The following is a 24,337-nucleotide window of genomic DNA, read 5'->3' as shown; positions in this document are numbered from 1 at the left end:
TTTTTATGCAAGATCTCAAAGTTTGACAGATTGTTTCCATCTCAGCTAGATGATAACGCGATCTGATGCTTTTATGGTTTTGGCAAGATATTAGCTCAAATAATACTTGAATGAAAAAGTTTAAGATTACTTTTAATGTAAAGAAAATGAGATTTATGAGAACTCTATGTATCTTTTACTCTTTTATCCGGATGTTAGAAAATGTGTAGACTTAACTTTTAATTTTTTAAAGAATATATGCTTTGTATACATTTATTACCAAGCTTTACACACATCCCAAGCAACTCTGGGAAAGGGCATAAAGAAATATATTTTAAAAAAATATCTAAGCATGTCAAGAACATTGTTCGCTCATTAAACAACAACAGCAACAACAGCAACAACAACAACAAAAACAACCTACTTCCACAGTGAAACCTCCCCCACCCTGTCCGGCCCCCTATCATCCACGCCTCAAGTTGTTGTTGCCTATTTGCCCACATACAATACCAACTTTTGTTGGGCTGCTGAGCCGGGCAATGTTGATTAGTACTTCCTGAGGCAGCCTCATATCATTCCATACGCATACACAAATACTTATGTAAACTTCGTATATATAGACTTCTGATATATGTATATACATGTATATAGACTATGCCTATTTGCTAAGAGCTGTGCAAACAATGCAATAAATATCGCTTGGGTCTTGGGGAAGCTTGGAGAGCTCAGCTTATCAGTTGACCGTTAGAAGTTATCATAACAATGCCAGGCCCCATCAGGTTAGCAGTAAGTGGAGCGTTACAGCTCTTGGGGGCCCTGCATATGCAAATACACGAGCAGACGTAGTTACAATTTCAGGTGTTATTCCCGGAAATGTAGGGCGACAGCTAGCAAAAGCTGGGACTAATAACGCTTAAAGTCAAGATCTGTTTTCAAGAATGTATTACAGATGCGTTTCCAGTAATCCGCCTCGAGAAAAATAGAAAAATATCTATTGAGAATTACAAAACTGCAATAGAATAGTTGTAAAATTTATATACTCCTGTAAAAGATATAACTATGATAGTAAATTTTTCGGTATAATCCAATATCTATATCATATAATATTGTGAAATATATATATCATATATCTGTGTGAAAAATTGTTTTTAATTATGTATTTAATTTATTATTTAATTAATCTGATCTATTTAATTTAATCTGATTTTTAAGATAACCAAACTCGGAAATAGCGAGCTTCTCTCTCAGAGAATTGGAACACTATTTGATATAGCTCTCATAGGAACAATCGGATGAAACAGAAATTGTACGAAAAGACCTTCGATTGGGTGTTATTTGATCTGCAAGGGTATTTAATATTTCACATTCCCATTAATTCCAATACTAACAAAACTCCATAAGGTTTTTCTTAATGAAATCTATAAAAATCGCATACAACTCGCTCCCAAGAAATTTACAGGGCTTGTAACGTCACGTAACACACAATCTCTGGATGCAGAATATACATATGTTCATATTTACATATGTACATACATATGCCTGTACAATGTTTACATACATACATATATGTATAAGAATTGCTTGTCTTGGGCTGCGCATCTTCAGCAGCAGCACATTTAAACTCTGAACCCGGCAATTGATTGCCACAGAGAAAGCTTCATTTGGTGAATGTGATGTGAATGTGAATGTAAATGTGGTGAGTGTTTTGTGAATGTGACGTGTGAGTGTGCGGGAATGGATGCGTTCTCTAACATCGAAATGAATTGCTTATTTTGACATTTATTAAAGCTTTAAATAAAATTTATGCAGAGAATCAATTAGTGTGTGCGAGGAAATGGAGCTGCGGCAGACAGCGCGGGGGGTGGCACAGCGGGAGGAGGGAGGGGACAGCGCGAGTTGTGACTGTGGGATCGAGTGGCCGCCAATGGACGGAGGATAGAGGACAGACAGAAGGAGCACGCACAGCAAAAAGTCAAGTAACGAAAAATATTTCTCACAATCAGCTTGTAGACAAGGCGAACAAGGAGCTAAAGAATACGGTGCAAGGCGGCGAAGGAAACATAAAATAGCAACAACAAAACGCGGCGGAGGCAAAAAGACAAACGTCGAACGGCAACAAAAACAACAACAACAACAACAGCAGCAGCAACAACAACATTGCACATAATCAGAGGAGCGACAAAGACTGCAAGAAATCACAGCAGCGACTGCAGCAGAGCTCAAAGATAAACAGCCTCGCAGACGGCCACACAAAATGCACATGTATTAACATACATACATATGTACATAATCATACATTCATATATACATACATATGTATAGATCGCGCTACTCTCTGCAGCAGAGTTGCCATCTTAGCTGCCATATAGCTATTTCTAGCTTTTTAAAAGCGCACTAGCTGCGGAATTCTAGAAAATGTTTTTAGAGAAATATGACTACTTTAATCCTAGATGGATATTTTTGTTATCATTTATTTGAACTTTTTTTGATGTTTATAAAAACTCGTAAGCCCATTAGAAATTTGTATTAAAAAAAATTATATATACATAGAAAATATATGTACATTTGAACTTCTCGGAAGGTCATACATAATACAAAGTGCATACTTTAGGCTTTAAATTTTCACTAAGTCGTATTGTATTGTTTTCTTTTTGTTGCTTTACTTAGCCATTACTATGATCCTAACATATCAACAACCTCCAAAAAGTTGCAAATGAGTATATTATTAGCAACCAGTACAAAATGTTTTGAGGCACCGTACAGTACATACAAAATCGGACCACCCAACCTATCCTAATAATAATTTAAATTTGTTTTAAATTATTTAGCTGTTTGCGCCTTTTAATATTGTGGCATCACTGCCAAGTAGACGAATCCTGCACACACTCTCGCACTGCGCTCACACTGACACACATATACAGCAACAGCATATTTTGGCGCTAAAATCAAAACGCGTTTCCTCTTTGTACACTTCTTCCGAGCGCTCGAGCGCTCTTCACCTACTTCTTCGCTTTGCCTGACCAATGCACATCGGCGAGTGCAAGAAATCTCAGCGCCCCCCCTGCTACGTCTTGTACACACACACACACAAACACAAACACACACACACACTAAGATTTGTTTTTGTTGTTGGGCTCGTGTTAAGGAATTTTGCGCGCGCGTTGTGCTCGTTCCCCGTGCCTCTCCTCCTGCTCGTGTCACACACATACCACAGAACAGCAGGACTAATTCTCTGCTCTGCTGTGTGCATGTCCTTCGGGCTACGTACGATCAGCTGATTGAACATATGTACCCTGTAGTATAGCTGGCAGAGGCCTGCAAGGAACAGGATTGTGTATAGGAACCGAAACGGGACCGAGGGTCATTCCCCGCGCACCTATCCTTTTCTAACTGTTTGTGTATATATGTATGTGTATGTGTGTGTGTGTGTGGGCATTCATTCTGATCAGCATTTGTCTATGTTACGCTGCTTCTTATGTACATTCTTCGATTTCCCCTACAATTCGGGGCGCTCGATCACATGGTCTCGATCCGGCCCAAATTCCGTACGAAGTTCAAATACCTTCAATGCCAACCGCCTGTCAACACCTTTGTCAATCTCCAATTCAAATTTGGCATAGCTTTTGGCTGCCATTGGAGACTTCTTGCACACATACAGTAAAAGCTCATGTTAAGCAAAAGAATTACATGTACCACAATTGGACTTTAAAATAAAAGGGCAACAGTAGATTCAAGATAGAAAAGTATAGGAACATGAAGATAAATAAGAGTAAATATATAACTATGCTTAAAATTTGTGAATTTTTGTGTTCATTCTTTGACATCTCTTTCACGCGTGGGTGTTCGCTCAAGAGGGCTTTCACTGTACATACGCTTTAATTTATATGCACGCATACACACGTACACGCAGATAATATGCAAATGGATGAAATGCTCATAACTTACCTATTGCACACTAATTGCACGTCTTTGCCTCCCCGTGGACTCCATGCGATACCTTTTGTATGCACAAGCCCTAAATGCCACACACACACACACACACTCGCGTACACACAATTTCTGCCCGCCACGCCCCTCGCACTGGTTGGCTTTCGCGCGCGCGCGTAAAAGTATCTCAAACGCTTTTTTGCACACTTTTTTTTGTATGTCGCCGTCGACATCAGGCGCTTAAAAAATAAAAACCGACCAAATCTCAGACCTCACTTCTTGGAATTTCGATTTACAATTTAGTTCTTCACGTTGTTCATTCCACTTCTCTTTTTTTTTTGGGAGTTTATTTGCTGTTGCTGCTCCCGCTGCTATTGTTGTGCTCCATTCCCATTCACGTTGTTTCTGCAATTTCATAGTGTTCGCTGCTTGTATTAGTGTGCCGCCTATTCCCTGCTCGCAATCAAATTCACTCGCTGCATTAGTGTGTGAGTGAGTTTTTTGCATACATTTTTGATTTCTGTTTGCCCTTTTTGTGTTCTGTCTTCATCTGTGTCGCCGCACCGTGGTGTGTGATCTATTGCATTCATGTGCTTATCGAAAGTGAGCAAACCAATTAAAACGACGACATATGACATGTAGTTAAAATGGGAATACAATCACATGCACATTTTAAAATTGTTCATAAGCATCTTCTTATGTAAGATATACATATGTATTACGAAGGTAACCATCTAATTTGGCCAACAGTCTCGCATGTTCAGCCCACTGTGTCGCACTATGAATGAGTTTGAGCTTTTTTTTTTCTTTGCCGCATGTTTTTTAACTTGTTCAAAACCACTTTATGATTTCTGCGTCCTTTTAGTTTGTTGTTTATTCTTTCAAAAAGATGATCCTCTTCCTGCAGCAGCACAAAAGCAATTCAAGAGAATGAAACCGTAGCTCATTTAGCTTTGAGCGCATTTTGCAGCGGCTGGCAACACCAGCTCAAATCATTTGCCTTGCCCATATGATTCGCATGATAGTTTTTATAAATGATGTCGCCGCATGGTCGCCGTCCAATTTAGTTGTTTCTTATGCTTGTTGTACATTGCGCTGTTTGCTGTGGATTTGCCTGCCGCGGAGGAATTCGCCAAGTCTTTACAAGCAGCACTTGGCTGGCATTGCTATACCCATGGGTGCCCCCACCGTTTCCCCTGCCATGCACGACGCGACTCCCGCAGGGCCTGCACACACACACATCCATGCGCGCATATGTAACTCGATTTTTGCTTTAACTTTGCCGCAACTGCCCACACACACTCAAACGCACACACACGCACACGCACATACACGCTCACACACATGCATGGACCTCTGCTCATTTAACGACATTGGCGTCTACGTCTGCAAAACACAAAAGAGCCACGCCCCGCACCACCTCCCCCAAAGAGCACTGTGTCGATCATATGACTGGGACCTGGCACAACGACTACCTGCTGATGTACGCTTTGGGGTCCAAGGGGGACGACTGGGCGTGCAGGCGTCACGGAATGCGTGGATCTCACATTGTTACCTGCGAACGACACAATCGATGCCGCTCAGTCGATGCCATCGTCGTCGTCGTCGCCGTCGTCGTCTGCGTCTGCTTCTGCTTCTGAAATTCTGCTTAAAGATTTGCACGTTGCCCGAAGACGCAGGCTGAGGCGGCCGCTGGCTCCAGGCTCTGGTTCCAGCCATTCGATTGCAACGTAAATCACATGTGTTTTTTCTTGCTTCGGCCTCCACACGAATCGTCGCTCGGCCCCCAATCAGGGCCCACTCGGCTATCGGTTTGGCGCTCAGCGTCGGCGACGACGCGCTTCGCGCTATAAAAGCTCGCGCGCCAAAATTTGCGCCTTCAATTGTGCTCCGGCCGCGCATCGGGTAGGGGAAATTGATGAGCGCTACCTGTTGCACAGGCACTGGCCAGTGATCGTTCGCTCCAACTGCACAGATTTTCCGACTTCTTCTATCCTAGTTCGCCCCTTGATATTTGTTATTGGAATAGGGATATGGCAAATGGAAAACTGTTCAATACATATGTAGCTGCTGCTCCCGCTCCTAACCGCCTAGCCTCGCTCCTGCTCTCACTGCTGCTTCAATTCCTGCTCCTGCTCCTGCCGTTATACTTGCTGCTGCTCGCACAAAAGAGCAGCGACGTCGACAGCGGCTTGCCGGCAGCGGGGGTTGCATACACGGCCGCCGCTCTTTAAAACCAGCTGCGCTCGGCTCGAGAACTACATTTGTTTTCTGTTCGTCGTCGTGTCAACATCTGCGCCTCGAGCTGCTCTCCCTCTCTCTGCCACTCGTACGGTAGTGCAGTAAACTTGTGTGTGTGTTTGTGTTAAAACGATTGGGATATAAAATATTAATACAAAACGCAGCACACAAAGAACTCACAAAGTACGTGAAACTACAAACAAATGCAACAATGTTTAAACGGACACAATAATGCAAAACTCCAAAAAAGAAATATGCAACAACAAATGCAATATTAGTTTTTAACAAATACGGTTTACAAATGCAACAACAACAAAAAACTCAACGAAGGACTACAAAGTGCAAAGCCGCAACTAACGAAAACGAAACGAACTAATAAACTAACTGTAAATGTGCCAGCAAAAGAAACGTGCGAAAATTGTGTTTTAGCAATTTTCAGAAGAAGAAAAAAAAACGCTAAAAATTCACGCGTTGGAAATCTACAATCAAAATAGCTAAATCATTTTTACATCTTCTGCAAACAAATAAATTCAATAATACAAAATGCTGTGGGAAACAATTGCCGAAGAGAACAACTGCACGATGGATTGCAATATCAGGTAATTATTACAAAGCAAGGCAAAAAAGAACTAGATAAAAGCGTATTAATTGGAGCATAAAACGCATAGGAAGATAGTATAGCTAATGTAATAAAATAAAAGTGCAAGTAAATTTCAACAACAAAAGCGTCGTGCTTGAACTTGAACAGCACCGACAACAACAACAACAAAGCGCTCACACACATACAAAAGCAAATTTGTGAACAACGGCACTGAGCAGAAGAAGCCGCAAAGCGTTCGCTGCTGCGCTGTCGACTGCGCTGCTTGTTTTACAGTTGAACAAAAGTAAGAGTAAAATGTTTTTTCTCATTATTTTTTGCACGCTCCACACGAGCGAACGACACGTTTTTTTTTTTGGCTGTGGCGCTCAGCTGTTGTTATTGTTGCTTTTTCATTCATTAAACCGGCTTCCGCGAAGCTCGCACAGCTCCAAAGAAAATAACAACAGCAAAAGTTTGTACTCTGTTCTTAAAGTGAAAAAGAGTATATTTTTGGGGCCAATAAATTATATTTTTTAGAGCTGGTCAACAAATTCAGCAGGTGTCTAACTAATGTGTTACTTCAAAGATACTTTGGACACGCCCCATAAATTGACTTGCCAATAATAGTTTGATAGACACTGTCTAGGGCTTACAGTTTTGAAGCACTTAGCACACAGAGCATGGCGCAGTTGGTTACAGCCGATTGCAATGTTCTTGCCTGTGTTTGTATTGTTGTTGCGTCTTCGTCTTTTGCTGCTGCTTTGCTGCTTGCGGTTCTGCCTTGCGTGACCCAAAAAGTCGTCAAAAGTGCAGATGCATTTGACCGCAGCTCGAGCGGAACGCGTGCAAAAGGGAAATTCCGCTTAGAGTACCGCAAAAAGGCGCAACGAGGCAGGGCACTCTTCAAGTTCTAATTCAAATTTCCTTATTTACGAAAATTACAAGCGAAAGAGGGACAGCAACAACAACAACAAGAACGGGAATTGAGCGCAGCAACCCCTCGACGTTGCTGCTGCTTCTTCTTCGCGTTTTTGTTGCTGTTGTTGTTGTTTTACACCACCGACGCCGCCGCCGTCGCATATTTTTAGCTGCGGGTTTAATGACCCGCCACAGTTTAGGCAGCACAACCAGCAGCAGGAAGCATACGAAATACAGTTGACTAATCCTCCCCCTCTCTCTCTCTCTCTTTCTCTCCTTCCTTCTGTCTTGCAGCAATTTAAACAAAAACAGCTCCAGTCGCCGCGTTCGCCGTGCGCTGACCAACAACAGCAACAACAACAACAGCAACAGCAACAACATGCTGATGCCCATGGATGCTGAGGAGGAGCTTTCGTTCTATGACGATGACGTGCACGCTTTGCCGTTGCCGTCGCAGCGTTCGGTTAGTCCGGCGCTGCTCGGTCTGCTCTCGCCGGAGGGTTCGCCGCAGCGTTTTCAAATTGTGCGCCAGCCCAAGCTGCCGCAGCAGCAGTTGGCGCCAGCAGCGGCGGCGGCGGCGGCAGCGAGCAGCGCTGCAACGCCTGCGCGCAGCTTTCGCATATTCAACAGCCTCTCCTCGACGGGCTCCATGGAGTCCTCCTCCATGGACGATGAGTACATGGAGCTCTTCGAAATGGAATCCTTTGCTGGCATACAGCAGGCACCGCCAGCGCTTGCCATGCCCAGCGGGCTAAATTCGCTGATTAGCGGTCAAATCAAGGTGACGCCCAAATCCCCGGAAGCGTTGAGCATCATGATGCGACGTCCCTCGGTGCGCCGCTGCCTCAGCATGACAGAGACGAATAGCAATCAGCTATTAATACAACAACACCAACAACAGCAACCAAAGACGCCAGAGACTGCCAGGGACTGCTTCAAGCGTCCCGAACCGCCCGCATCGGCCAGCTGCTCGCCCATCCAAAGCAAGCGTCACCGTTGCGTCGAGAAGGAGAACTGCCCCAATCCAGCCGCCATCAATCCGCCCGCTAGCAGCACCAGCAACATTGGCCACGCCCATGCGCCGCCCTTGCGCAAATGTATGTCGCTAAATGATGCAGAGATCATGTCCGCCCTGGCGCGCTCCGAGAATCGCAATGAGCCGCAACTGATTGGGGATTTCAGCAAAGCGTATGCCCTGCCCCTGATGGAGGGACGGCATCGGGATCTCAAGTCGATCTCTAGCGAAACGGTGGCCCAGCTGCTTAACGGTGATTTTGAGGATCAGGTGGCCAGCTACCGGATCATCGACTGCCGCTATCCGTACGAGTTTGAGGGCGGCCATATACGCGGTGCCAAGAATCTCTATACCCACGAGCAGATCCTCGAGGAGTTTCTCAGCGCCGCACAGACTGAGCTGCAGCAGCAGCAAACTGCCGTTGCCGGCAACAAGCGTCACATAATCATCTTTCATTGTGAATTCTCCTCGGAGCGTGGCCCAAAAATGTCGCGTTTCTTACGCAATCTGGATCGGGAGCGCAATACGCATGCGTATCCGGCGCTCCATTATCCGGAAATCTATTTACTGCACAATGGCTACAAAGAGTTCTACGAAACGCAGCCGGAACTCTGCCAGCCGAATGCGTATCGGCCCATGCTGGAGCCGGCCTATAATGAGGCCTATCGCCATTTTCGTGCCAAATCCAAGTCCTGGAATGGCGACGGTTGCGGCGGCGCCGGCACGGGCCGCATCAAGAAGTCCCGTTCGCGGCTCATGCTGTAAATTCTCTGAAATTCGCGGGAGGGTGGCAACGCCAAAAAAAAAAAAAAAACAAAAAACAACCTTTATTTGTACATAGAAAAAACAAAAACAAAAGCTGGGTATTTATTTCATTTTAATGAGAAAATTTTAAGTTGATTTTGTTGATTTTCGTTTGTTAATTTTAGTAGCCCCTAAGACTTAATTATAATACACACACACACACACACACACTTACACTCACCCCTACACACACACACACACACACACACACATTCACATGTACATTTAAAACTGTAACATTTTGTTCCCTTGACTCATTCTTTAAGTTCGTTTTTCTTTGATCGATTTTTGTTTAATTGTTTTATGTAAAAATTCTCGATTTAGTTCAATTTATTAGAGCTTTAGTTTGAATTTTTTAACGTAACAAAAATGTGCATTATAATCTAAAATGAGAATTAAATGTCATACAAATTTAAGCGGCCCCCCTCCGTAGACCCCGCGCCCGCACTAGTTCGTAAGCTCAAAACAGAAAATGGCTAAAACACACACACACACACACACAATCATCATACACACACACAAACAGACACACACACATACATTAATATCTTAATTATTTTAAGCATAAGAGTTGAAAGTTGAAAACTTGTGTTAGGTACAATTTACGCTTATTATTTGTTTATTTTTATGTAAAACAAAGCCCTTCGCCCACCCTTAACCCCTTGACCCCACAAAAGAAACATCCACTTATTATATAATGATTATTTTAAGCAAAGCTTATTTTTGCATCAAAAAAAGGCAATATTATTGAACAAAGACGTACATTTTAAATATAAATCACAAACCCTGAACTGAAAACTAAATGCATTTTATTATTTTTCGTTAAATTGGATAGCTGGCAATTGTAAATATGATAAAAAATGTTTCAATTTGATTTTGGCGCCAAAATGCAGAATGATGCCAGATGGCAGACAAAATTGCTGCAAGCATTTAACAAGAGCCACTTTGGAGTGTGTCTTGGCTACGTTAACAGCTTAATGTTAAGCTGGGAAGCCGTAACTGTAAGCGACCTGCGTGGTTTCTGTCTGCACAGCGTCTTGAATAGTTAAGTGAAGTTGGCTGCACCCAAACACAGGCAGGGTAGTGAACAGAAAATGTAAACTAGATGGCGCCAACTCAAAGGGCCGTTAATTTTTTGAAATTCTCGGGTTTTTAAACTTTACAAATTTGTGTTTTTTATTGATTCTGTGTGTGTCGAGTTGGGTAAATATGCTTTTTTAAAAGACGAATATTTAATTTTCTTTTAGAAGATCTTTAAAAATGTAAGGTAGCTTTAAGGAGAGTTAGGAAACATGGGATATTAAAGCTAGAAGGGTGGAATTTTATGAATGTGCCGTCAAAAACTATTATTAAATATATTAAATATCGCTTTGAAATATGTGTCTATAAATTATTGTCAATTTCTACCTGTCTACCATACGATAAGTTGTGCAGTTCTTTTAATTATTTATTTGCTGATTAGGGCTTGGCGAAGGGCTGGGTGAGACTTTGTGGCCAGTTCCGTGGCAACCATTTGCTTAATTCCCTGTGACAGCAGATATAAGCAAATGGTGCAATTAGCATTTGTGGCAATTACCGCAAAGCTTAAGTGCTGCTCAGAGCTGGTTGTCCCCCCTTCCCTCGGCGCCCGCCTCTCAAGCTAAGCACTCAAATTCTAAGTGCAATCACATCTGAATGCCACCCACTTGCATTTGGGGCAACGTGCGTTGCGTCCAAAACCCTTTCATTTCCGAGCAGTGTGACATTAAAATGACGCAAGCAAGACTTGGCACAGTTACACTCAGAGAAAAACTTGTCAAGATTTCAAAAATATTTGACTTTTTTAAATGGTTTGAACCAAGGTTGCAAAAACGGTTTAAACCAGGGCTACAAACACAACAGAATATGTACGTTTGGTTCACAGATCGAGACCCTGCGTTCAGGTTCGGTTCGTGTACCAGATTTCCTACAGCTCTTTATCCAAGTTTCGCACCTTGGTTCTTTCTGTCTGTAATAGAACTATCCAACATTAACATAACTTAAGAAAAACATATATGATAAATTGCATAGTTATTTAAAAAAATAATGAACTAAGTTTTGAAACAGATTTATATTTATTTAAATTAATTTTTGTTTTTACATAGTTTTTAAATGGGACATTGGAAGTCCAGCGCTCAAAAAGATTCTTTTTAAAAAAGGGCCCTTTGAATTTTTAAGCGATAAATGCATAATTTAAAGCTTAAGAATTTGTGACAGTGACTAAAATGTTGGATAAAGCAAAAATAGTTTTCTTTATTCGTCAAGTGTGGGCATTACTTGCAGCCGTTGGATGGGCGGTGGGGGGGGGAGAGGGGGGAGGGGGGCTGGCTCTGGCTGTAAGACACATCGCACTTTGGCAATTACAGCTGCAGGGTGCCAAAATGCTGCACGCTGTGCGTGTTGTCTACAGTTATCTGCTGCCTTTTGTGGAAGGGGGTGCGGGTGCGGGTGCGCGGGGGGGGGGTTGGGGTGGATTTTGGGTGGCTTGCTGCGAAAAACGGGTTAATCAGCGCAATTAAGGTCAAAAACACGTTGGCGTCAACAACATGCCACCATGTGGCATCCTCAAGCTGTGTTGCGACTCTGTGTGTGTGCGCGTGTGTGTGTGCGCGTGTGAGTGTGCATTAAAATTCAGAAATTGCGCATACGCCGCGTAAGCCCTGCCATTAGATACTGCAAGCTAGCTGCCCGCTGTGCGGCTGTGCCTGTGTGTGTGTGTGTGTGCGAGTGTATGTATGTGTGTGACACACACTCTATTGTTATATAAGTGTGCGTGAGTGTGTGTGTGCGTTTGATAAAGGTTCTTGAAGAGCTTGAACTGCGCCGACGCCGAAGCACGAATTCGACTCGTTTAAGCCGCCTGCTGTTGCTCCGAGTTCTGAAAGCGACGCGCCTCTCTGTGTGCCTGTGTCTCTCTGTGTGTGTGTGTGTGTGTGTACGCGCTTTGGTGTGCGTGCTGCGTTGCGCCTATAAGATAGAAGCGCCACGCTCCGAAAATCTTTAGATTGCCGCCGACCAGCGTACGGCTAGCATTCGCGTCTTGGAAACAGTTGCTCTTAGCGGTTCGGTTAGTTACACTTTTACTACAAATATCAAATATATATACACATATATATATATATATCGTATATATATAGGTATGTCTGTAGATACAGCCAAGTGCATGGGCTGAACGTGTTAAATCGTTGAGTTATCAACGCAGCGAAACGAGTTTTGGCTTCAACAGGGAAACAATAAAATATTTAACAATGTGTGTGTTCCAATAGTTAAAAACAATTACGAAATAGCAGAAAAAAAAAACTGCCGACATAAACAAAAGTTTGTTATTTAAAACGTTGATAAACAATTTCTCACTACGTTTTGTTCAACTATGGCCCCAGCGGGATTTGTGTCATATAATTACAATTAGCTTGACACGCGAAACGCCCAGCAATAATTGTGATATAGTATAAGCTCAGTTTAGAAATGTATCAAAAACACAATTGTAAATTAAATATACATACATTTCGTATTTATTTATTGGCATAAAAAAAAGACTCATACAAATCAATTGAGTGCTTGTATAATATTCGTAGGCATGAGTCCAGGTTCAATTGATATGTCAATGTCATCTGCTCGCATCGTAGTTGGAAACGGTGCAACAAATCGGCATTGGGTTAGCGACACGGCAACGGTTAATCAATTTGAAACGGTTATGTATCGGTTACGGCTAATATCAATTAAAGATTGAAACACATGTTTTACACCTGAATTCCCAAATGACAGTAAAGCGCTATAGAATCGAATGAAACGGTTACATATGAAACAGTTACATAGGAAACGGTTATATATCGGTAAAGCCTAATAACATTTAAAGATTGTAAGACATGTTTATTCAGATTCCCAAATGACAGTAGAGCGCTGCAGAATATAATGAAACGGTTACATATGAAACGGTTATGTACCGGTTAAAGCTAATAACATTTAAAGATTGAAACACGTTTTACACCTGAATGATAGTAGACCGCTATAGAATCGAATGAATCGGTTACATATGAAACGGTTATGTATCGGTTATATATGCCTATATTAATGTATGGCAATTTTCACATTATCCACAGAAATGCTATTATTTGAAACGGTTATGTATCGGTTGTATTGCATAAGTTTTGAACAGCAGGCTGACATAAAATTAATATTTCAAATTTCTTGTAGAGTCCTCATAAAAAATACATTTATGTGCACAACAATTTATATATATAATTAATAATGGCAGTTTTCCATTGATATATTGCTCTACATATTCGATAAACGAATTATAAAATAATATTTTAAAGTCTTTTTAAATCGTTTTATTTGAAAAGGTTATGTAACGGTTACGGTATTTATCTTGCTGCGAATTCTTAACCGTTTGAAAGTAGGAAAATAGTACAAAAACTTTTGTCTTTATGTATACATATTGAATGTTCCTACAGATATTTTTGGTTAACAATTGAATATTTTGGGTCTATCGAAACGGTTATATTATTGACTTTTATATGTAGAAAAATATGAAAAAAAATCAAGTTAATTTTAATATATATTTCTGTAGTGCAATCAATTTGATAATTTGATTTTTAAATTATTCAAAATAATTGATAATAAACAAAAAATATACAGTTCAAATTCTTTCTATAAAAACTCATATTCAAAAAATATTTTTAATACTTTTGAATTATTTAAAAAATTAAAAAAAAAATGAATAATATTACATTCACAGATAAAATTAAAAAAAAATTAAGGACGTGAAATTTAGGGCTTTATAACTTGAAATACTTTTGAATCAAAGGCTTTTTATTATTTAAGAAAAAGAAGAAAATTAATGTAATAATTAAAGTTCTTCCTATATACACAGCTTCATAAATTTCAAAGGAACACACTTTTTCGTAAATATTTTTTCAAAAAATAAATGAAACATAAAATTGTCAGTTTTATCCACGTTCTTGTTGGTATATGCGGCACACATACATTCACATATGTCAAATGAAGACTTTCAAAACAAACTTTCAAAATGTTTCCAATGCACAACCGAAGCAAGGCTTGAGGCTTAAATGGAACTGAATCTAGGTATAGGTTCTGGATATCTTGTAGCAAGAGTTCAATGGCCGCACCTACACACAGCCACGCATGCCACACAGCTTTTGCATAAATACAAATAAGATACAAATAAAATACACACACAGATACACACACACACAGAGACAGAGACAGACAGTAGTGTAGGGCAAACGAGTTGTAGGTTCTCAGCTAGTATATCCAGTTGTTGTTCTTGTTCAGTTCACTTTATGCGAGAGATACTCCATAAACGATCTCTCGGACAATCTCTTTGCAACTCTTGCCGCTCGAAAGTATCTTAAGCCCCGCATTGTAATACAGCTGCAGCTGACAATCTTTACAAACCAGATGCGACTGCACTTAGATAAAAGTCTGCGCTTGAAATTCAGCTCAATTATCGCGACTCTCTATGCGAAGCACGTGAATCAGCCGACAATTGAGAGTTGCTCACAATCTACATAATAATACTATGTGTTAATAACAACAACAACAAGAGCAACAACAGCAACAATAATAATAATAATAATAAGAATCGTCATGGCAGCAAAATCAAATGAAAAAAAAAACGTACATTCAATTCAAGTTCCATTGGCCCAGACCTTAATACGTGTGCCGCATGGCTAAATGCCAAAAGATGCCCAACAACAATATTTGCATTAACTTTAACAAAAATAAAAGAAGGCAATAAAAATAATTATTATATTCGATTCGGGCGTTTATTTAATGCCCTTGCGCACAATTGCAAAGTTCACTTAGCTTCATGGTGTTAATTTCTCTTAAGCAAATATTTGATCCCTAAGCACGGAGTTTTTATACCCTGTACTTGTTGTAAAAGTGCGTCTAGTTTGACTCAGCTCTTGATACTGAACGGGTATATATATGATTGGAAATTAATTTGAGCCCAAAACTTTGCTCCAATCTCGAATTGGCATTTTCTATTGAAGGGGAACGAGTTTGGCGAAAAGTAAAACATTTCCCAATCGGCCAATCGTATTGTTAGATAAACTTTTATCTTTATTTTTTATTTATCTTTTCTGAGTGGGATTTAAAAAACTTAAGCCTTTTAGTTAGAGTTTTGAGAATGAGTTCGATCGGATGGAAAACGAAAAAGTTGCAGTAAAAACGTTTTCCACTTTTTTTCCGCCCTTGCTGGTGGAATTTCTCAAAACCCCGTGTTAGATTGTACCTCGAACATAATGTTAAGGTTACTCAGTCAATCTGTCAGTCAGTCCTTCAGTTAGTCAGTCCTTCAGTCAGTCAGTCCTTCAGTCAATCAGGATAAACAGTTTTATATATAAAGATATAGTAATCCGATCCGACCAGTTTTTACAAATGTTTCGTCTGTTTGTCAATAAATCGACTTCAGCCTGTTAATTCAAGAATTTTTTTATCAGTCAGTCAGTCAATCAGGACAAACAGTTTAGTATATAGAGATATAGTAATCCGATCCGAGCAGTTTTAAGAAATTTCTTCTCTGTTTGCCATTAAGTCGACGTAAACTTGTCAAGTCGAGACGTCGAGAGGTAACTCAGTCAGTCAATCAATCAGTCAGTCATTAAGTCAATCAGGACAAATAGTTTGATATATAGATATATAGCAACCCGATCCGAACAGCGAATGTCTCGTCTCGACTTGAGCTTGATTTAACTTGAGAATTTATTTATAAGTGTAATTCGACTTTAATTTTCGCTGCATTACAAAATGATTTACGAATCGAATATACCCCAACCCTCAATGATGTGAGGAGAACCGATAAATGGTTTGATTACGTTCCATTTGGCTTGCTTTATAAATTGATTTGAGTTCTCGCTCAGCAAGTGATTTAGTTAATTGCTCCATTCCGCTCCACATTAGCAGCTCGGTGATTGATGTGTTTTCTTTTTCTATTTTTTTTTGGTTGTCGTTGCTCCACAGGGTTAACATGAGGCTGCTTTTGCTGCTGGTGGCCAGCTGGGCCGTGCTGGGCGTGGCCCTGGCCGAGTCGAGCTACAATTATTTTCGGCTGCCGACTGCGCTGCGACCGCGTAAATATGTTTTGCGCGTCTTAACGCATCTGGAGGATCCGGAAAATCTACGCTTCGAGGGCAGCGTTAAAATCAAATTCGAAGTGATGGAAAATACAAGGAACATAACGCTGCACGCCAAGAATCTGACCATCAATCAATCGCAGATCACACTGAGAGACACCTCGATTGACAACCGAAAGAATTGCATTGCATCCACCGAGGTGAATACGGCTCACGATTTCTATGTGATGCGCATGTGCGATGAGCTCAATGCCGGCGAAATCTACGAGCTGACCATGCCCTTTTCCGGCGAACTCAATCGCCAGCTGGAGGGCTACTACAGAAGCTCCTACACAGAGCCCGACACCAATAAGACCCGGTAAGTGCCACTAATTAATCAATTAATTAGGATATCATCCATTAAAAATTAATTACTATGAATTTTTTGTATCCAACCTGAACAAGACAGAAAAACTATGAAAAAACTATATTTAAATAAACTTCGCGCCAGATTTTACGCAAGTAAATTTCCCGTCTTTGTTACAAAACGAAATTTAAAGTGAAATTTGAGGGGAATTTCACTTAAATTTGTGGAATCAAACTCGCAAAGACAAGTGTTAACTTGTCAAAATACTAATTTCACAAAATACTCAATAATAATAAATTTCCCATCTTTGTTACAAAACGAAATTTAAAGTGAAATTTGAGGAGAATTTCGCTTAAATTTGTGGAATCAAACTCGCAAAGTAAAGTCGGAACTCGTCCAAAAATTTTATTTCACAAAATACTCTTTCTTAGCCTAGATAGTTCGATTGGAATATGTTAAGAGATCGACAAAAATGACCTGAACTCTGCATAAATTAAAATTAATAAATTTCCCTATATATTCCATAAAAAAGTTCCCAGGGAAAATCGTAGAAAATTAACATGATATTTATTGATATTTTCCTTTATCAAATCAATGAAATCAGTTGTATGAAAGTTTTTTTTGTTTACCATCCGATCGGCCTCAAACTCATTTTAAAAGATCTTTGAGAGAATTTAGCTTAAACCCGCTACTATCCTATTTAGACATAGGTCGGAATATCCCACCCCATAATTCGGTAAAAACTCAACCGATTTTCACAAGGTTTGGATTTTTGTCCTTGGTTTGGCCTCTAGATCAAATTGGCATCTAAATCTGGAAACATTATTCTTGGTCAAAATTCAAGTACAAATTGTACCCTCAAATATCCTATATAGACATAAGTCAAAATTTCCCATTCGATCAAATCTCATCCGATTTTCATAAGGCATTTTCATAATCATTTTGTTAAATACATTTATAAAATATTTAAAAAAATAATTTCAAAACAAAATAAAATATGAAAAATGTTTTTCCAATAGAAAATAAATTTCAAAAAATTAATTTTTGCATGAAACTTTTTTTTTTCATTTTAAAATACATTACAAAAAATATAGTCTTAATAAAAAATAAATAGTAAACAATTTATTTCTATAATAAATAAATAACAAAATTTCAATTTACTTAAAAATAAAAACCGGATAATAACTTGAAAAATTTTAGTTTAAATATATAAAAATTAAAAAAAAAATATATTAATTTCAATAAAAATAAATTAAGAAAAAAAATTAGTTAAGAAAAAATGGATTCCAAATTATTTTTTATATAAAATAAATTCCAAATTATTTTTTATATAAAATATATTCCAAATTATTTTTTAAATAAAATATATTCCAAATTATTTTTTAAATAAAATATATTCCAAATTATTTTTTATATAAAATATATTCCAAATTATTTTTTATATAAAATATATTGCAAAAATAAATAAATAACAATATGATATAATTTTTTTTTTTATGTTTGGCATGATAACCATTTTATTTAAAATCTGTCTTGCTTTGACAATTATTAAATTATGATATAAATTGATGAAATATTTTTTTTTTTTAAATTAAACACAATTTCTAAAATAATTTGTTATACCTTATGCAAAACGCAGCTGGCTATCCATTACACAGTTTGAGCCGGCCTCTGCGCGCTTGGCCTTCCCCTGCTTCGATGAGCCCGATTACAAGGCGCCATTTGTGGTCACATTGGGCTACCACAAGCGGATGACCGGCCTGAGCAACATGCCCGTTAAGGAGATCAAGCCACAGTAAGACCAGTTTACCAGTTAGGCGATATAAATTGTATTGAACTGTGATACAATTTGCAGCGAGAATATTAAGGACTACATTTGGTGCGAGTTCAAGGAGTCGGTGCCGATGTCCACCTATTTGGTTGCCTATTCGGTGAACGATTTTGCCCACAAGCCGTCGACGCTGCCAAATAGCACACTCTTCCGCACCTGGGCGCGTCCGAATGCCATCGAGCAGTGCGACTATGCGGCCGACTTTGGACCCAAAGTGCTGCAGTACTATGAGCAGCTGTTTGGCATTAAGTATCCATTACCCAAAATCGATCAGATTGCCATACCCGATTTCAGTGCCGGCGCCATGGAGAACTGGGGCCTGGTCACCTACAGAGAAATCGCATTGCTCTATTCGGCGAATCACTCGTCGCTGGCGGACAAGCAGCGCGTCGCCTCTATCGTTGCCCATGAGCTGGCCCATCAATGGTTTGGCAATCTGGTGACAATGAAATGGTGGACGGATCTCTGGCTGAACGAGGGATTTGCCACATATGTGGCTAGCCTCGGTGTCGAGAACATCAATCCCGAGTGGCGCGCCTTGGAGCAGGAGTCGCTCAACAATCTGCTGACCATCTTCCGCAAAGATGCCCTACAGAGCAGCCATCCCATATCGCGACCCATCGAGGTGGTCAGCGAGATCTCGGAGAGCTTCGATCAGATCTCATATCAGAAGGGCTCCACGGTGCTGCGCATGATGCATCTGTTCATGGGCGAAGAATCCTTCCGTGCGGGCATACAAAACTATCTGCGCAAGTTCTCCTACGGCAATGCCGAGCAGGATAATCTCTGGGAGTCGCTCACCGAGGCGGCACACAAATTCCGGGTGCTGCCCGACGACTATGACATCAAGCGCATCATGGACTCATGGACGCTGCAAACGGGGTGAGTGCCATTATATATCTTAATATCTCTACATATCTTATATATCTTTAAAGTAAGGGTTCTATTTTTGAAGATAATGATATAGTCGGATACGATTTAAACAATTATATATATAATTTGACATTATGATATAATCAAAAAAAAATTCTAAAGAATTTCTGAGGGACTTTATATAAAGAGTTATTTCTCGAACTTCGGACTTTTTTGAAGAGTCGAGTTTCTATCCAAAATCCGATTTCATTTATCCTCCTTAAAGTCATTTAAAGCCGTTAGAAAATGGTTTTATTGGAATACTACCTGTAAAATTTATCTGGTCTTCAAATAATATAATTCTTCTGGTGCGTAAGTATCGACAGCTATTCAAAAAACTCAACATTTAACTTTGGAGAATTCTCCTCCCGACTTCTAAAACTAAATACAGACAAAGACCTACACAGCTCTTTAACAAATATATACCCAGACAAGAAAAATTAAATTAAACTCAAAATTTTCATTATTGTTGTTTAAATGGGTTAAATTTTGATATCAAATTTGTATTTGAATCCATAAAGCTTGAGATAAAAAATCTGTTAGGTTTCAGATGTTCAAAAAGTTATATTTCCCCAAATTCGAACTTTGTTTAATATATACATTTTTTTAAATAATGTAATATCTCGGATAAATAAAGTCACATCCTTAAATAATATATCTAAAGATAGGTATTCAAACAATTAAATTCTAAATATTGATCAAATTTGCTTAAAATATCATGGGATCCGAGTTTTTGCGAAAATGGGCTCAATTTGGATATCAGAAATTTTAGTTTATTCTTTAGAGTTTCATGAGTTAAAAAAGGCATATCCTTCCATGATCGGACTTAATTTGCACCAGTTATATTTATATATTATATAAGATCATATATCACCCGGCTTTGCCTGGTAACGGCCATAAGGCGTCACTTCTCCTGCCATAACCCGCTCGTTAGTCACGTATAATGATAATATTATTATTACAGATATAATAATCTACTTCTCTGAGGATTATTCCCAATTATATATATATATTTTTATATCTGATGATTATTCCTAATTATATCAATTATTTTTATATCTTAGGTATTTTCCCAACTATTTAACTTTGTTCTTAACAATTTATATATATATTTTTTTGTGCCCGGAATATATATTTGAATATTATATTCTCTTAAATTCCAACAGTTACCCCATCATCAACATAACCCGCAACTATTTGGATGGCAGCGCCCAGCTGTTGCAGGAGCGTTATTTGCTAAACACTCAGATTTCGCGGGATCAGCGTGAGTTTTGCTGGTGGGTGCCGCTGAGCTATACGACCCAAGCGGAGCAGGACTTTAAGAACACGGCGCCAAAGGCATGGATGGAATGCGGCAGCGGTGGCGAAATGCTGCCCACGAAGATAAATGATCTGCCCGGCAAGGATCAGTGGATCATATTCAATACACAACTGTCGACGCTGTACAAGGTGAACTACGATGAGCACAACTGGAAGCTGCTGATCGAGACGCTGACCAACGGCGACTTTGAGCGCATTCATGTGATTAATCGTGCCCAGCTAATAGACGATGCACTGTATCTGGCCTGGACGGGCGAACAGGACTATGGTATTGCCATGGAATTGATTGACTATTTGAGGCGTGAACGCGAGTATTTGCCCTGGAAATCGGCCTTCGAGAACTTGAAGCGCATGAAGAATATCATCAGACAAACGCCCAACTTTGAATTCTTCAAGGTTAGTTGAGTGTGATCCATTTTCAGCTAGAGCTCTGCATCGTGTCAAGCGAATCGTTTTGCGGATACTCGAACAAAGATTTCGGTCGAGCGAGTCGAGACTCAAACCTGTTTGGATCGAGCTGTTCGAGCGAGTCGAGGCGCAAACTTGTTTGGCTCGAGCTGTTCGAGTTGCAAGCAGACAAGTTGGGTCGTGATCCTATGCATGCGTGTATTGGCTCGAACATGTTCGAGCTGACTCGAGCAGGTCGCACGTCGTTCGTATGAATCATTTCTTCGAACTCAGTTTAGATCGTTATTCGAATCAACCGATGCAGGGCTCTATATTTGAACCCACCCACAGCCTACATAATCCACAGCTCTCATTCTGATTTTTATTTGCAAACACTATGCGGAAACAAAACCATAAAATAAAAGTTGTTTTTTTTCGTAAGTCCACTAGCATAGCAAGCCACAAAAATCCATTTCGAACTCCGATCAAAAGCTACGCGAGCCACTTTTTATATTCACATTCTGGTTACGTTTCTTCACAGCGTTATCTGCAAAAACTAATAGAGCCCATTTACCTGCATATGAATGGGTTGAACGACACCTTCGGCAAGATCGAGCGCCAGGACCAGGTGCTGCTCAAGACCATGGTGGGCAACTGGGCGTGCCAGTATCTGGTGTCCGACTGTGTGCCGGTGGCACAGGCCTACTATCGCGCCTGGCTCGGCGAAAAGGAGCCGGATAAAAAGAATCCGGTGCCAATAAATTTGCGTCAAACGGTTTACTGCACCGCGATACGACATGGCAACGATGCCGACTGGCAATTCCTGTGGACGCGCTACAAGAACTCGAACGTGGCCGCCGAGAAGCGGACGATGTTGTTCTCGTTGGGCTGCACGCGTGAGGTCTGGCTGTTGCAGCGTTATCTGGCCTTGACCTTTGAACCGAAGGAGGGCATACGCAAACAGGACTCGATGTGGGCATTCCAGGCGGTGGCATACAACGAGATCGGCTTCCATTTGGCCAGGGACTACTTTATTAATAATGTCGACTTTATCTACAAATTGTGAGTAATTATACCCTGAACCCATTGAAAATGTGTAAACAGGGTATTATGTATTTGTGCAAATGTATGTAACAGGCAGAAGGAAGCTTCTCCGATCCCATAAAGTATATATATTCTTGATCAGCATCAACAGCCGAGTCGATCTAGCCATGTCCGCCTGTCTGTCCGTCCGTTCGTCCGTCCTTTCGTATGTATAAACGCAAGGATCTCAGAACCTATAAGAGCTAGAGACTTAAAATTTTAGCTGTAGGTTCTCCTAGTGCCCGCGCAGATCGAGTTTGTTTCCGATGTTCGATAACTTGCCCCGTTTCCAAGTAATCGATAAAAATCGATTTCGGCAAATAATATGAGCTAGAGTCACCAAACTTGACATGTAGCTTCTAGAATAGTATACGTATATATATCAAGTATCTTCTATCATTTTATACCTATCGCCTGTTGGCAGAAGAGGGTTCAGGGTATCCCCTAGTCGGGAGCACCCGACTAGAGCCTCTTACTTGTTTTTATTTGTTATTATACATATTTATTAACTAAAATGTTGCCACAGCTATCATCCCATTATCAAGGACATGTCGCGCCTGTTGCCACCAATTTCGGAGCAGACATTCCTGCAAAGCGATTTCGATGACTTCAAGAGGTTCGTAGCCGAACACAAAGCCTCGCTGAAGGGCCTGGAACAGGCCACACAGCAGACCTTGGAGACGATGCTCACCAATGTCCAATGGAAGGAACGCAACTATCAGCAGGTTTCCACCTCCATACGAAAAGTGCTCCAGAACTAAAATACAATAGAAAAAAAACAATATTAAAGGCGTTTAATTACACGCATATCCTTAATTAAAATATAATTAGTTCCGCCAGCCCTCATCAGCTCATTGAAGTCTCTCTGAATTCAAAAAGTTCCAAATAAATTATATTAAACATATTTTGGGGCATTTTCTTGTAATGGGAATTAATATATTCACTTTTTCGGCTTCGATTGCAGATCTGAGTATTTGCTGGAAAATTATTTTCAGATCAAGGACATTTAAATTTTTGAAAGGATATCTTCTAGTCAAGCACTAGCCTTAACTAGTTAACTAATAATCTTTTTATAATTCCAAAATACTTTTTTTAAAGTAAAAACAATTAGAAATAGAGTCTGCTTAATAGAAAAGTTCCATTTAAGTCAATCTTAATGGAATTCAAATTTAGTTAGGGAAAATAATATGGTATATTATGTATAATCTATACAAGCGCATGCATACCAAATTTTGCTGTATCTAGCTTTCTTGATCTGTATCTATATCTGTATCTGTATCTTAATATGTATCTGTATCTAGCTTCCTTGATTTGCTGTATCTAGCTGCCTTGATCTGCGAAATCGATGGGTGTATGTGTAGAATTTTGGAATAGTCCGGTATAGGGTTTACAGTTTAGTCAGAGTTTGCTTTTTAGATCTTAGAAACACACGACATGCTTCTTTATACTAGATGCATGCAAAAACCTCTTGAGCACAGATGCCTGACTATGGGATACCCTCCACATTTATTCAAAACTTCTTTTTTACTTATATAAATCAATTCTTATGAAACTTTCAGAGCCCAAATCACAAGGATCCAACATTAAAAATTAGTTTCTCAATTTTGCTGGTAATCTTTGGAATTAAATATGTCTACATTCCAAGTTTGGTGTATCTAGCTCTTATAATTCTCGAGTTATGCTGTAAGAAAGGAATGCCTTAAACCCGAATTTTACCGATATAAGGATAAAAAGATAAGATAAGATAAAGATAATCGGAGAACTAATATATATCTGTGCTGCATTTGGTATAGGAGAATATTTATTGCCTATTTCAATTTAAAAGCTTTTGTCCTTTTCGAGAGCAACAGACGGACATGGATAGATCGGATCGGCA

General features: G+C 39.9%; 2 protein-coding genes across 2 annotated transcripts; both read left to right on the top strand.

The window, feature by feature from the left end:
* The first annotated feature begins 6,043 nt into the window (after window positions 1–6,043).
* Window positions 6,044–10,144, top strand: stg (string). The gene is made up of 2 exons (XM_064694182.1): window positions 6,044–6,746; window positions 7,940–10,144. Exons 1-2 carry the CDS (start codon window positions 6,691–6,693, stop codon window positions 9,423–9,425), a joined length of 1,542 nt encoding a protein of 513 aa, XP_064550252.1. The 5' UTR covers window positions 6,044–6,690; the 3' UTR covers window positions 9,426–10,144.
* A 2,352-nt stretch (window positions 10,145–12,496) lies between these two features.
* On the top strand, window positions 12,497–23,365 carry LOC135437130 (aminopeptidase Ey-like). Its single transcript, XM_064694980.1, has 7 exons — window positions 12,497–12,549; window positions 16,470–16,940; window positions 18,568–18,723; window positions 18,784–19,641; window positions 20,838–21,387; window positions 21,920–22,440; window positions 22,988–23,365. The coding sequence occupies exons 2-7, from the start codon at window positions 16,477–16,479 to the stop codon at window positions 23,220–23,222; spliced, it is 2,784 nt and encodes a 927-aa protein (XP_064551050.1). The 5' UTR covers window positions 12,497–12,549; window positions 16,470–16,476; the 3' UTR covers window positions 23,223–23,365.
* The last annotated feature ends 972 nt before the right edge of the window (window positions 23,366–24,337 follow it).

This window comes from Drosophila montana, unplaced genomic scaffold (genome assembly GCF_035044405.1).
Source record: "Drosophila montana isolate Dmon_TW-CO22-7 unplaced genomic scaffold, ASM3504440v1 contig_3733_1, whole genome shotgun sequence".
Lineage (NCBI taxonomy): Eukaryota > Metazoa > Arthropoda > Insecta > Diptera > Drosophilidae > Drosophila > Drosophila montana.
Note: the sequence above shows the minus strand (reverse complement) of the source record. Positions and strands in the feature narration are given on the sequence as shown.